We start from the raw sequence: 16,453 nt of genomic DNA on the forward strand, positions 1-16,453 counted from the left end.
AGAAAGCCACAATCAAATAACCCTTTCTGGATTCTTCACGGAACAAAAGTAAATAAAATAAAAATAATAATATCATATAATATAATTAGGGTTGTCAAAATTACCGCGTTAACGGGCGGTAATTAATTTTTTAAATTAATCACGTTAAAATATTTGACGCAATTAACACACATGCCCCACTCAAACAGATTAAAATGACAGCAGTGACATGTCCACTTGTTACTTGTGTTTTTGTCTCCCTCTGCTGGCGCTTTGGTGCAACTGAATTTATGGGTTTAAGCACAATGAGCATTGTGTAATTATTGACATCAACAATGGCGAGCTACTAGTTTTTTTGATTGAAAATTTTACAAATTTTATTAAAAGGAAAACATTAAGAGGGGTTTTAATTTAAAATTTGTATAACTTGTACTAACATTTATCCTTTAAGAACTACAAGTCTTTCTATCTATGGATCGCTTTAAGAGAATGTTAATGTTAATGCCATCTTCTTGATTTAATTGTTATAATAAACAAATACAGAACTTATGTACAGTATGTTGAATGTATATATCTGTCTTGTGTCTTATCTTTCCATTCCAACAATTTACAGAAAATTATGGCATATTTTATAGATGGTTGGAATTGCGATTGATTACGATTAATTACGATTAATTAATTTTTAAGCTGTGATTAACTCGATAAAAAATGTTAATCGTTTGACAGCCCTAAATATACTATAATAACAACACTATTAAGTAAATAGATAATAATTTGTAGTTCTTAAAAGATGAATGTTAGTACAAGTTATAGAAATTTTATATTAAAACCCCTCTTAATGTTTCCGTTTTATTAAAATTTGTAAAATTTTCAATCAAAAAATAAACTAGTAGCTCACTCATTGTACTAAGCCATTAAATCCATTGGACCCAAGCGCAAGCAGAGGGCACCAAACACCAAAAAACAAGTAACAAGCGGATATTACACTGTACTGTACATTTTAATCTGTTTGAGCGGGGCATGTGCGTTAATTGCGTCAAATGTTTTAACGTGATTAATTTAAAAAATTGATTACCGCCCGTTAACGCGATCATTTATATATATACATATATATATATATATATATATATATATATATATATATATATATATATATATATAAATGTGTCTAAAATATTTGACGCAATTAACGCACATGCCCCGCTCAGACAGTATTCTGCCTTTTGGTAAGTTTTACAGCAAGGCTTTTTGTGCTGTCTAACAGCGAACTCTTGTGGTCGCTTTGCGACATGGTTTATTGTTTTCTTCCCAGTTCAATATGGCTGCACGACGTCTCGGGCTGACGCCTACATTGTAATGTTGTGCTTATATGATCCTTGGACAAGATTTGTCCGTTAAGTATGGTTGTTGTAACGAATGTACATATTATGTTAGTAAGCGAAATGTTATATTTTTGTATGAGACGCTTTTTGTTTATGTTTAGTGAACCTGTATAGCGTGCTAAGCTAACGTTTTTGCTACTTTTTTTTTGTAGTTTTACGACGGTCTAAAGAGGACAATGGTTTGAGGCCATTTTATTAATAAATCAGATGAAAAAGGAAGAAGTCCGATTATTACAGCGTCGTTCACTAGCTGTCTAGCTTTGGAAAAAGTAAACGCTTCGGATTGAGGACAGCATAGACAGATTTAAATGACAATAGAGTGAAATGCCCACTACAGTCCTTATGTACCGTATGTTGAATGTGTCTTATCTTTCCATTCCAACAATTTATTTTACAGAATATATATATAATTTACAGAAAAATATGGCATATTTTATAGATGGTTTGAATTGCGATTAATTGCGATTAATTACGATTAATTTTTAAGCTGTAATTAACTCAATTAAAAATTTTAATCGTTTGACAGCCCTAATGTATATTTATATATATATATATATATATATATAAATATATATATATATACATATATACACATACATTGTGTGATCCCTCGTTTTTGGCGGTTAATGGGGACCAGATCCCCAAAAAAGTAGCCCCCCCCCCCTCCAAAAAAAAATGATTTTTGTTTTTCTTTTTCTGTATTCAATGTATTTATTTTAGATTTAGCATTGGAAAGAGATACATATAAGACACTTTTCCCCCACTCAAATGTAAGTTTTAAATATATTACTGTCCCACCAAATTATTTTTAAACCAGAAGTAGAAAAACGCTTGTCTGTATTAAATGCTTGATTGAGTGAGTCCAAACTAATCTGCTCTAGCTGCTCACTTAGACACAATGAGTTGCCACAGCAACTGTTTAACAAGTTAAACGATGATTGACGCATGCGGCGCTTTGAAGCTTTGGCTTGGTTTTGGCAAGATCAAACATTAAAAGTCTGTCAATCATCGTTAACTTTAATAAGCAACTTCAGTGCACTGCCTGACCAACCATGAGCAGTAGGAGGGAGAGTAAGACTACGTGATTGGCTCAGGATGGTTCATCTGTATTTATTTTTTTTATTTTTATTTTTTTAATTGGAAAATAAATCCGCGATGGACTGAGGGCACGAAGTTTGAAGCGCGAAGTAGCGAGGGACAGTTTTGCTTTGGTAAGAAAAAACTATTTTGACTTGTAAAGTAAAATTTAAATTACTTGATTAGGTAGTTGCTTTACCTCTGTATGTGTACTTTTACTTGGGCAAAAAAAAATTCCTTCATCTACCACTGATTCATCAATGATGGTTAATCATGAAATGACATTCTCTTTAGCGCAGGTTCGTCTAGTGGATGTGTAATGCAACCCCAACCACTACTACTATTACTACCACTGCGCCTTATAATGCAGTATATATGCCTATATATGAAAACAGTTTTAAAATAGGCCATTCAGTGACGGTGCGCCTAATGCTTTCATGCGCAGTATAGTGCGGTCTTCAACTCATTCAGTGCAATTGATGGTGTGAAATTGAATTAGTTTTTCACTAGTAGACATCCATTTGTACTTCCAGTTCAAATGGATTGGACATCTATCTCCTTCAGTGGCAACCAAGTTGCGTTTATAGTGTTAGCTTATTTTTTATTGATTTGTTTTTCATCTTTCATTCATTCATCTTCTGAAACGCTTATCCTCACAAGGGTCACGAGGGTGTTGGAGCCAGGCAGGAGGCAGAGTACCCCTCAACTGGTTGCCAGCCAGTCGCTGTAGTTTTTCAAGTTCAGCCTTTTTTTTTTTTTTTTTTTAAAATAATCTGGTCCTTGCTCTTATAATAACAGTTTTTCTTGTCTCTGAACCCATGAACTTCTTATGACCTCTCAGGTTTGGAGGTTTATTGATATTTTACCATTCTAGCAGGTATTAAATGCCACTGCCATACAGGTTAATTGAGTGAAAATGTAATAATTGCAAAAGCGGATGGTTACGTTCCCCTAGGCTGGAGGCTTCCGCAGACAAATTCTCGTCGTGCGACGCCGTAACAGCCGTCGAGCTATAACGTTCTGGGTCTCTTAGTGGGAGGTCAACGCAACCGTGCGCGTATGGGCTTAATGGATCGTGACAGCCTATTCAACACGCCGGAGGCAGCAAAAATTCTCATTTTATAGAGAGCAGACCAAGCCAACAATCCTGTCTAATTATCCGTTTGCAATTCTACCTACAGTCTCATTTCAATGTAGCGCAGACAGGCCACAAAATAATTGCTTTTCTGCAATCTACGAGTTCATTTGCCTTTGTTTTATTGATCGCAATGAGTCGGGGATGTGGCGAGGGGGGGTCGGGAGTGTGTGGGGGGTGAAAACAATCTAAACCTAAATGAAAAGCTTCATTAAATGTGAAAATTGTACCGGGAATTGCGAACATCTGTTTCTGACAAGTCCCTGCGTCGTAAACTCCAAGGTTAAAACCAGACGGCAAATTCAACTCGCGGGCCGTGAATCAACTTCGCAAACGATGCCGGCGAGGCGAGGACTAGTAAGTTTTGATGCTGTGGGATGTCAAGACAAATATCGTTTATCAGTAAAGACGCTTCAGTTGAGTCGCAGATGTGGAAGGGGATTCGCATCGTTGCTGAGGTTTAACTTGTTTCTTGAACTTCCTAAACTAGAAATAGTTGACTAACCAAAGAGCCAAACGCAATCTCCTAACCCAGTGGTTCTTAACCTTGCTAAAGGGACCGAACCCCACAAGTTTCACATGTGGATTCACCTAACGCTTCAGAATTACGTAATAAAGTTATTTTTGTCAAATTCAAAACCAATATATGGCAGAAAACACGGACAAGACTGAAAAAGCAGTTTCTGCTCTTGCACACCTCTTTAAAAGAAACTGCTGTATTTTAAGCCAAAACAACAGTTGTGTTTGATAGAAATACATGTCTATATGCTGCCATAGCAGATTCATGGGGCATGAAGCCCCCGAACTATTTTTAATTTGTCCGCTTTACCCTGAAAACCCGTTTACAGAAGTCGCGCAACCGCTTTCGTTTCAACCCCGCCATAAAACAAAGGTAATTAATTATATTTATTATTTATAATGTCTGTCGTTTTTAGCTTAGAATCATTAATTGATGTCCCATATTTCGTTTCAAATAAAAAACGACTTTAAAAAATTATTCACTCACATATTTTTAACTTTTAAACAAATTATGTCACAGTGAAAAAAAATGGTGTCTGTAAAAAAGTCATGATATCTACCTCATAACTATCGCTTAATTGTATCCTTTTTGTTACTGTCACATTTTCTCTGATATGTTAGATGATAAATACATTATAATCGATCCAAACAAAGAATAAATAAATAAATAAACGTTTAAAAGGGTAAATATATGAAAAAGAAAATCTCGACCACTCCTTGATGTCTGCGATTTATGCATCTCGACCCTTGTTATACTACCATGTTTCACTGATAAAATCCCCCAAAAATCCAGCTGTGGCCATTCACAGCTGTGTCTTGAGACTCAGTGATACATGTTACATGGAGTTTTTGGATCAAAACAAGGTAAGTACACGATAATATCTCGTTAAAGTCATGGCGTCTGTAATTCTGCTCTCGCGTGCTCCCGCCTCCAGATAGGGTTTTGCTGTTTAAAAAAACATTATTTTTTTTTTTTTTAAATGCCCTCCAGTTCAAATTTTTTCTTCCCCCAGAAAATTGAGATTTCAAGCTTTCCAAAGATGTATCACACATGCATATCGGACAAATTTCAGAGTTGGCCAAATTGGGGGTCTCAGAGCGGAACTTCAAGTCACCTGAGTGTTTTCCGCCATATCTAAGCTGGCGAGTTACTAATTTAGCAAATTCCCATTCAAAATTCTCATTTTGACAACATGTTTCATAAACAGGTCAAAATTTGAGACCACGCTGCCCACTGGTCTGTTATATTCCCTCATACCAAGTGTGAGTCGACTTTCCACTGAGCAAACCAGTTCCTACTCCCACAAGATCGAGGACTAATAGTTAAAAGTAGAGATGTCCCGATCCGATATTTGGATCGGATCGGATGCCGATATGGGCAAAAAAATGCGCATCGGTATCGAATCAGCCGACACGGAAAAATTCCGATCCAGACTTCCGATCCAGGTTTTGAACCTGTCCGGGTCCGGGTTTTCCAGCGCACCGATTTACATAATCCATTCCAGTTTTGCTTCGGTTTACCTATAATCTGGTCCGTATTTTACGGCACACCTTCAACACACTACATTACCATCTCCCAATTTACCGAGAGACTTTATCGGTAAAAATGATGTGTGGGATCATTTCACCTTAAAGGACGACAAAGACGAAGAGGCAGAGTGCAACATATGCCATATTAAAGTCAAGCGTGGTGGTAAAGCTGTAAGAAGTTTTAATACAACCAGCCTAATCAAGCATTTAGCGTAATACCAACACAAACAATATAAGGCGTATGTTGAGAAAACCGAAGACAAAAAGAAAGGTCCTACACAACTAACACTGGCAGAAACTTTTGCTATGCGTGACAAACTGGCACTCGACAGTCCCAAAGCCCAGGGAATAACAAGAGTCATTGCCGAAGAATTCATTCTGGATGACGAGCAATTATCTCTCATGAGTAAACACGCACCATCCAGCACTTAGAACCACAGTACAACGTGCCCTGCCGTCATTACATCCTTGAGCGATTCGGCCGTGGAAGATTTGAGAACGATTCACAAACATCCAAATTCCGATTATTGAAATATGTCAAGTAAAGTGTTAACTTTAAACTTTAAATAACTTTTAAACTTTAACACATGCTCAGATAGGCCGGTATTGGTATCGGCCAGTATCGGTATCGGATCGGAAGTGCAAAACAATATCGGTATCGGATCGGAAGTGCAAAAACCTGGATCGGGACATCCCTAGTTAAAAGAAATGGATTAAGCCTGTAAATTGGGAGCAAACCAGTCCAAAGCTTGGTCTAAAAAGCCACTTTGCCTAGATTTAATCAGTGTACGAAAATAGGGCTCTGGACTTCTTTACCTTCGCCGAACTCCTCAGATTTACTCACCGAACCCCTGGGGTTCGATCGAACCCAGCTTAAGAACCACTGCCCTAACCCATGAAACTAAACCTGACGCCACTAACCCTAATAACTTCCGAACATACCATTTGCCAACTAATGTATTTTGTAGGCTTTATATTAGATAATGTAACGCTGTCATACTAAAATGTTGCAAAAACTATGAATAATGATATAATCAATTTCAATTTACTAACAAATGCACTTACTCTGTGTAAGATTTGGTTCTATTTAACTACACACAAAGCTGATTTATATTGTATACCTGTTGTATGAATGGCAACAGGTCGAAACGCAGCTATTTTGCACTTTTTCGCATCTGATATACTGTAGTTGCTCTTCCTGTCACTATATGCAAAGATGGTAGCAACGCATTACATTTACTATGTCATATTTGCTTGAGTAACTTGGAGAAAAATGTACTGATAAGAGTAGTTTTACAACGCCAAACTTTTATCTTTTAGAACGTAATCACACTTAACAATACAGTCACATGATCACACACAAGCTTTCAGTCACAAGTCACCCCGAGTCCTATGATCACGCCAGCGTGATCAGTCATGTGACTTCTATAAAGTTGCGTAAAAAACCAACTATTTCACATTGAGTGCTGCAGTACTTATATATACAGTAGACATGTGCCGATTACCGGTTTCAAGGTATACTGTGGTATGAAAACGTCAAGGTTTCAAAACCGCCCAAAATTTTCCGTCATACCGTCCCTAAGGTATTAGCTATTTTTTATGTTCCAAAAATGCATGGAGAAATCTCTTGCTCGCAGCTGCAAGGCTCAACCCTCCTCCACTGCTCAGTGTCAGTGAGTCAGCTGTGCTACATGATGGCTGGAGAAGGTGAAACTGAACTTTTTCCCCCATCGGAAAAGTACAGAAAAGTTACAGAAGGCCGGGGCTTAGAGGAGGAGGGCCAACCAACATATAAAACATGTTTACTGCGGGTGGCTGCCGAGGAGGCAATACCTCCAATAAGATTTCACATTTAGTAAACACTGTCATGAAAGTTTCCCACCTGCTACGAGAGTTAAGTCCAGCGTGTTTAGTGTGTCTAGCGGTTGTAAAACGTGTTTTTTTTCTCTCTGGCAATCGTCTGTTAAGAAAGAGAGTGTGTGTATAGTGTAAACATGATACGGGTCATACACACGTGCTTTACATGGAAAATAATTCATTTATTTTAGTTCTAATGGTAATAATATTGAGCTGTGGCTGTGGGTTTTGTCTCATCTATAAGACTGCATTTATTTTTAATTTTATTTAGAATTATTTTTTAATCTAACGTAACATCATACTTATGTTCCAATTTGCTAATGTTTATATTTAGAATAATTTTTTATTTTTTAATTTAACGTAACATCATACTTACATTCCAATTTGCTAATGTTTATATTTAGAATGATTTTTTATTTTTTAATTTAACGTAACATCATACTTACGTTCCAATTTGCTAATGTTTTAAAAAATAAAAATCCTGTTCAATGGGAAAAAGTTTCTCTCAAATTAACACATTTTAGAGCTGTAATTGTAATAGTGTGATACTGTGAAACTGTGATATTTTTGGCTTAAGGTTATCATACGGTGAGAATATCACAACGGCACATGCCTATGATCACACACAAGTGTTCAGTCGCAAGTCACCATGAATCCTATGATCATTATGTGACGTCCTTAAGTAGCATAAAAATAAACTATTTTACATAGGGTGCTGCAGTACATATATATATATACATATATACAGTATATACATATATATACCTTATGTCATATATAAAAGGCACACCTGTGTATAAGTCGCATGGCCAGCCAATCAAATGCCTATAAAAAAAATAGTACAACTTATAGTCTCAAAAATACTGTAAATGACGAGGAAACATTGAAGGTAGAACCCAATCAAAAGACTGTACCATGATCTCCGTTAGTTGCATCTAAGCAGGCCACGCATTTTAGCCTCCCGCCTTTCTTACCTTTGGGATGTCCCGGATCGCTGAACTCGTACTTCCCCATCCCGACTGTCCGAAGCATTTGCACACCGTTAAGACCCTCCTGATTGTCAGCGGTGGCGGCAGTCCCCTGTCCGTTGGTGAGCTGGATGAGGCCCGGGTGGTGGGCGCTCAAATGGCCGTTGCCCATCAGACCGTGGGGGGTCGTGTGTACCACGTGGTTGGATGGCACGGTGGCGTAGGGTGGCTGTCCTGGCATGCTCATCACCATAGCAGGCGGCTGTGGGGTCGACTGCGGTGTCAGCTGGAAGTGGGCGGTCATGAGGGAGTGCTGATGATGGGGCGGCGGCACAGATGTCACCCCAATGATCGGCGACTGTGCCGTCACACTGTGGTTATAGGAGGGCGGATGGGGGAGGGCGTAAGTGTGGGGTAAGAGGCTAGGCTGACTAACTGCAGCGACCGGTGCCACCCAGGCGGGACCTGGAACACAAACACAAGAAAAAATTCAGCCAAAGAACCATCCCTGAGATAAATACAAATCTATCATTAGGGCCTGAGCACTAACTGGCGCGAGAGCCCTATTGTAATGCAAAGGAATATTATTCTTTTTTCAGGGCAAATGAAAATGGCCAATTTGGAGGCCTGAACATGCTCGAAAACTCACCAAAATTTGCACATAAATGCGGCTTTGCGTAAATTTTGATAATTTTGCAACGTTGCAAAAAAATAATGGCTCAGTGGTGCCCCTTTGAATTTTTCAAATAGGCCTCTCCTATGAGGTTTTTTTAACATAGAGCAATGACATTTTGGGAGTTGAAACATGGTGCAAAACTGCTTCAAAAAGTCTCTTGCACCCATATTCAAAACCCAAAAGGAAAATCGGGTATTTTGGATCGAATGTACATGCTTTATAGATTTACAGGGTGCACTTTTGAGACCTTGGCGCCTAGGGAGTTAATTGTATCCTCCTCAAAATTGGTAAGACTGCTGATGAGACAAATGAGATCTTAAGTTTTAAAAATGGTGAATTTTCATTCACGTGTCTGACCTGGGCAGGGTGCCAAAATCGGCCATTTTTTTGGCAACACTTCATATTAAGTAAATGCCGAATAACTCCCTGATACAAGGTTCAATCTTTTTCATATCTGGCATGTATGTGGGGTATCCCAGCTTGAAGAGGACTGCATTGAAATATTTCCTATTAGGCCTGGCGCCCCCTGCTGGGAGCAGGAAATGGCCTTTTTTACGTGACGGGCTCCTCCTCCAAGGGAAAAAAAAAATCAATTGACCTCAAACCCGTTTAAAGGCAGCCTTAAGACATGTGTTCAAATGCCTGATGAAAACTATTGTGGTTTGGTTGAAGCAGAGGAGTCCAAACAAGAAAGTGTAAATGACCATCTTCATTTTGTCTCGCCACAAATTTTGAACAGTCATAACTTGGCAGACATACAACATATCTATGCTAAACTTCCCGTGCTTGGTGAGATTCGTACCCTGGAGGCTCCTGTACGAGTCATTTGCATCAACCCCACAGCGCCAACTAGTGGCAACAGAAAGTCACTCATTTTACTTATACATGTCCAGTTCTTTTCAGGTTGGTCATCATAGTTTCAAGACCTTTTCTAATAATATATTTTAAGGCCCATGTCCACATGTCTCTTTCTGTTTCAGTGACAATCCTTTGTTCGCTATAAAAGGAAGTAAATTTTTTTCAGGGACTTAGGCAGCTTATCAAACCACGGAATTTGGCACACTTGATCAAATTGGCCCAAATAGAAGATGCATTTTGGTTTTGAATAAGGGCGTGGCTGCACAGCTCAGTAGCGCCTCCTTTTTTGTTGTACTCTCTCCAAAAGGGTTTTTTCCTCCTAGTTGTGTGAATGTATTCCTAATCCCCCAAAAAGAGGCGAGTTTCGAGCATGTTAGTTTTTTCATGAGATGGTTGTAGGGGGACAATCTGTCACCACCCTGACCTGCGTGCCGTCCGAGTTGCACCAAACTGCGAGGGCCCGTTCAGTTCTGATGCAGGCAAAGTTATTTTCTATTCGAGTACATCCCCATGTTTGTTAAAACATTAAAACCCACTTATCCACCTGCCAGGTTGATACCTCTGATCAGAAACGCGGACTGATTAGTCGCATTTTTTCAGTAAGTCGTCGACAAAGCTGTGAACAGGAACTGACAGGGAAGAGTTTTAAGTCGGCTATTAGACGATCAAATAGGATGAGAGGTGAGCATCTGAGAGGACTCCAAATTGACTGAAACAAAACCGCACTTCGACTCCATCCACACAGGGCTTAGTTAGGAGCACGCGGGTGGCAAATGAGAGCAAAAACAGCGGATGGACTCAACGAATTTTGTTGCAAGGTGAAAAGTTAGCGCTCAAACAGCAACACACGTTATTTAGTCCTTACATATGTTTTTACTTTACATGAAAAAAATGGCATCCTGTAAGGATCATTTACATCCTCTCCATAAACCTTGCCGTCAGCAAATTAGTTCTTCCATAAACAAAATTATTTCGCTTCGTAGTCGGAAACAACATTTCAGATCTTCTTTGTTGCTGTTCTGTATTCTGTTATGAAACAATTTCCCCACTCGGCGCCAGCAAAATACGCCTGGATACAATGCACAATAATGTATACATAATTAATATGTACAATCACTATAATGCATAGTAACATGTACAGCTCACACAATCTATATTCATATTCATGACGCCTTAACTGTACTGCATGTTCATTGAACTGACTTCAATGTGTAATATCATGCATAAATACAATGCATATTAACAGTTTTTTTCCGCACACAAAACGCAAATTAGGTGGATTACAATTCATTAAAACGTCAATTATACTGCAATTTCTTATGCATAGTAGAGGTGGGCACCTCTGGGTACCTCACTATACAATCAGATTTGCGATACATATGTCGGATGTCGAAAAGATCGTGTTTAGAAGCCAAGGGCGTAGGTTTGCATAGGGACATGACACTACCAACTTTTCAGGATGCTCAAATTGTCCCCACCAACCTTTAAGCAACCGTATCTGCATTATATAATGAGTTCAGTTATACAGATAACTTAGATTGTCTTCCCAAATGTTGTAAGGATAGAACTGACCCTACCATTATTAAGTGAATAATTTTCATTATATTCAAACTTAAATTTACCCCTCTTCACTTGCTGAATGTGCCGGTCCATCCCCCCCCCCCCAATGCACGTTTGATTAGCTGATGACTTGACCCACCGCCGACACTCACACGCACGCTCACACTCACACAGCCCCGACAGAAATACATGTCGACAACATGTATTTTCGAATTTTTTGGTTTTTTTTTTGGGCCAGCAGCAGCCACTATAAGTAATGTAAAAATATGTCAATGTTGTGGAGTAGGGGAACACACCGTAAATTTTGCTACTGAAAGCCCGACCTGCATCAGAGTTAGCATAACATTCAACTGTGTAAATTTGCTAACCTGCAAAACTCGAGTAGGAAGCTGCGAGAGAGAAGTGTCCTTCTGTTTATGTTTTCTACTGTTAACGTTAACTCATTCACTCCCAGCCATTTCACCGGAGCAAGGCCCTTCGCTCCCGGCCGTTTTACTGGATTTTGACTGATTTTGCAAGGCCCACAGAAAATTCTGTTCTATTGCTATATAAACATGGAACCCACCAAAAGAAAGATTAGACTCTCTTCTTGTTAGTTAATTCATATCTTTTTCCATTCTTCAGAAATCAGCATTAGAAAATAGCTTAGTTTGAGCAATTTTCCAATTTCTGATGAAAAAACAGAGAAATTGAGCTTTTTGTGAAAGCATACATTAAAAACATGACTTTAACACAGCTATTTTTCGCTTACGGGACATACCAAACATCTGAATAATGTTTTCGTTCTACAAAATAACAAACAACAAGACAAATAGAGCTTTTGATCGCAAAGTAACAATTTATTTACACATAACTAAACTACTGAACTGTTGAACTATTTGCGCACATAACAACAACATCCCGGTTGAATGAGGTGGCTCCCAGTACGGTAATCTGATGAGTCCAGATCAAGATCGGTCTCACTTTTTTCATCATCTTCATCGTTGGTTTCAACCTCAGGCTAAGGAGTAACGCAGAACGCGCGTGGAACCTGACGCTGTTGTGGCCGTGACCGTCTGTCTCATCAAGATAGATTTTTTTGAATCCTTATTTGAAGATGGTTTCCTTTTCTTTTCAAAACACTGCTCCAGTGTCGATTGACTTTTTTTCCACGATCGTTCTCCACATTTTTCTCAAATTCTCACGCGTCTTCACAAGATGCCTCCAACTTCCGTTTCCTGCCTATTTTTCTTCACTTCCTTTCTTGGCCCGAGATGCGCTACTGACCTCCAGTGGTCAATGTTACTGCTTTAAAATGGGTTTTGAGCTTTGTGCATTGTATCTTAGATACATCGGAACCTATAGATGCCTTTAAAAAAAAAAAAAAAAAAAAAACAACGCAAAAGACGTATAAAAACGTTTTTGGGACACTGAAGCAATTAAAAATAGAACATATTTATTAGGGCTGTCAAACGATTAAAATTATTAATCGAGTTAATCACAGCTTAAAAATTAATCGTAATTAATCGCAATTCAAACCATCTATAAAATATGCCACATTTTTTTGTAAATTATTGTTGGAATGGAAAGATAAGACACAAGATGGATATGTACATTCAACATACTGTACATAAGTACTGTATTTGTTTATTATAACAATATATAAACAAGATGGCTTTAACATTAACATTCTGTTAAAGCGATCCATGGATAGAAAGACTTGTAGTTCTTAAAAGATAAATGTTAGTACAAGTTATAGAAATTTGATATTTAAAACCCTTCTTAATGTGTTCGTTTTAATAACATTTGTAAAATTTTCAATCAAAAAATAAACTAGTAGCTCGCCATTGTTGATGTCAATAATTACACAATGCTCATGGTGCTTAAACCCATAAAATCAGTCGCACCCTAGCGCCAGCAGAGGGTGACAAAACACCAAAAAACACAAGTAACAAGTGGCCATGACACTGTGCTGTCATTTTAATCTGTTCGAGTGGCGCATGTGCGTTAATTGCGTCAAATATTTTAACGTGATTAATTTTTAAAAATTGATTACCGCCCGCTAACGCGATCATTTTGACAGCCCTAGTATTTATACGTTTTTGGGAGCAAATGAGTTAATTGAACTGTGAGAAATGTAGTGATGATGTAGTGGTGCTGGACACCATAGAACCAGAAAAACATGAACAAGAAGCTGCTTGGAGGGAGATTGGTGCTGCATAACCTCATATGTTGCTCACACAACAAAACATGCACAAAACCTCCTTTCACCCAATCTGTGTGGTCTTATTACTTTTTTTTTTTACTAGTACTTTGTTTACAGGTCTGCCATGCTTTTGGAGTCCATTGCCCACTATTGTAACGGAATGCATTATTATTACTTCATTTTTGTGCTTTCACATAATTTTCTAATGTGTTATTGTACTGACAGCTAAGGGTTTATAATATATAGGAATATTTTTCCCTTCCTTACAACGTCCCTTATGTTTAATTAACCCCTGCGTAGGATCAACATCATCATGAGAGTTTAGCAAAGAGCCAGCACATTTCATGTGCTTTTTAAAGCCACTGTGGACTGTGTGTTTATCCACACAGTCTGAGCCAATCATTTCCTACCCTGAGGCGCTCGGGGCGCAGGGTTTGCTGGGAAGACACAACCATATTGCACCTAAATGATGCCTCCTTGCCATAGTGTTCCTCCCTGCCACCTTCTAAAAATAACTGAGCACTGAGTCAAAGGGCCAAAGTCTAAATGGCGCTAAAAAAAAAAAGGAAAGATGGGAAAAGGAGACACTGGCATTATTCATGATGCTGGAGGTGCTGATAGAGAAGTCACAAGTCAGTCAGCTAACTGGTGCTGTCCTGAAGCTCCATTTCTTTTGCCAAGTTTTTCCATTAATAAGGATTGTCACAATTTTTTTTGCAGATTTGAACAGGCGAAATGCCTACATTTGCTACCTTACTAAACAAATGACTGACATTTTAGCTTGTGGAAATTTCTCTGAGGCTAAATTATATGTAGTTATCATAAGTGTATTGTTTAAACGTAAGGTAAAACATTTCTACTGTTTCTTACATTTATTGATGGGAGCTTTGCTTGGCTTATATAAAATTCCTCAAACTATATTATTTATCTTATAAATCATCTTATTCTCCGTGTTTTTCAGCGCGCCGCACTGCCCAAACTGTTTGACCGATCGGCACCATTCCAATATCGAAATGACCGGAGTTCTCGGGAAATTTTCCAATGACCTCCCAAAATTTTCTGTTCAACCGAAAAACACGGGTTTGTTGAAAAAAAAAATATGCAAAACGCTACTTGTCCCATAATTTTTGACCAAATCACATAATTTACTCATCAAAAATTCCAGGACGGCACGGGGCATAAAAGTTGAATATAGTATTTGGCAAAAACGTAAGGTTCCCCCCAAATTCGCCTAAAACGTTCAAACCATTCATTTCTAATAGGATGCCATTGACGGCCATGTATGTCCAAATTTCCCAATGAAAAACCTGTTTGGTTGTGGTTTTTGACCAAAAACTTAACATCACAGCCCATTGACATTTAACTGGCACAGGACATGTCCTCAAATTGTCCCCATTATCAACACGAAGTGACCTGATATCAACAGGCCGTGTCCCCAAATTGTCCCCAAATCAACACGATGAGACCTGATATCAACAGGCCGTGTGCCCGAATTGTCCCCAAATCAACACGAAGTGACCTGATCTCAACAGGATGTGTCCCAGAAATGACCCCAAATCAACAGGAAGCGACCTGATAGCAAAAGGAAGTGTCCCCGAAATGTCGCCAAATCAATAGAAAGTGACCTGATATCAACAGGACGTGTCCCTGAAATGTCCCCATCAACAGGATGTGTCCCCAGATGAACAGGACGTGTCCCTGAATTGTCCCCAAATCAACAGGAAGTTACCTGATATCAACAGGAAGTGTCCCTGAAATGTCCCCAAGACAAAAGGACGTGTCCCTTAAATGTCCCCAAATCAACACGAAGTGACCTGATATCAACAGGACGTGTCCCCGAAATGTCCCCAGATCAACAGGAAGTGACCTGATTTCAACACGATGTGGCCCCAAAATGTTTCCAAATCAACACGAAGTGACCTGATCTCAACAGGATGTGTCCCAGAAATTTCCCCAAATCAACAGGAAGCCACCTGATATCAACAGGACCTGTCCCCGTAATGTCCCTAAATGAACAGGAAGTGACCTGATATCAACAGGACGTGTCGCTGAAAGGTCCCCATCAACAGGACGTGTCCCCAAAATGTTCCCAGATCAACAGGAAGTGACCTGATATCAACAGGACGTGTCCCTGAATGGTCCCCATCAACAGGACGTGTCCCCAAAATGTCCCCAGAGCAACATGACGTGTCTCTGAAATGTCCCCAAGTCAACAGGACGTGTCCCTGAAATGTCCCCAAATCAACACGAAGTTACCTGATATCAACAATATGTGTCCCAGAAATGTCCCCAAATCAACAGGAAATGATCTGATTTCAACAGAAAGTCCCCCTCCCCATTGTCCCCAAGTAAACAGGAAGTGACCTGATATCAACGCAAAGTGACCACGAAATGTCCCCAAATCAACAAGAAGTGACCTGATAGCAACAAGACGTGTTCCCAAAATGTCCCTAGATCACCAGGACGTGTCACCAAATCAACAGAAAGTGACCTGATTTCAACAGGACGTGTCCCAGAAATGTCCCCAAATCAACAGGAAGTGACCTGATTTCAACAGGACGTGTCCCCGAAATGTCCCCAAATCAATACAAAGCACCTGATATCAACAGGACATGTCCCCGAAATGTCCCCAAATCAACAGGACGTGTCCCTGAAATGTCCCCAAATCAACACGAAGTGACTTGATTTCAACAGGACGTGTCCCCGAAACGTCCCCAAATCGACAGG

General features: G+C 39.1%; 1 protein-coding gene across 4 annotated transcripts in view; it reads right to left on the reverse strand.

Annotated features, from left to right (window-relative positions):
• LOC130907439 (kelch-like protein 29) overlaps positions 1 to 16,453 on the reverse strand; it is a 501,705-nt gene that overhangs the window by 210,037 nt on the left and 275,215 nt on the right. For all 4 annotated transcript variants that reach the window (XM_057822529.1, XM_057822530.1, XM_057822531.1 and 1 more), the window contains one exon: positions 8,454 to 8,912. In XM_057822529.1, the coding sequence (XP_057678512.1) occupies positions 8,454 to 8,912 (459 nt within the window). The remainder of the gene's footprint in view (positions 1 to 8,453; positions 8,913 to 16,453) is intronic.

This window comes from Corythoichthys intestinalis, chromosome 19 (assembly GCF_030265065.1).
Source record: "Corythoichthys intestinalis isolate RoL2023-P3 chromosome 19, ASM3026506v1, whole genome shotgun sequence".
Lineage (NCBI taxonomy): Eukaryota > Metazoa > Chordata > Actinopteri > Syngnathiformes > Syngnathidae > Corythoichthys > Corythoichthys intestinalis.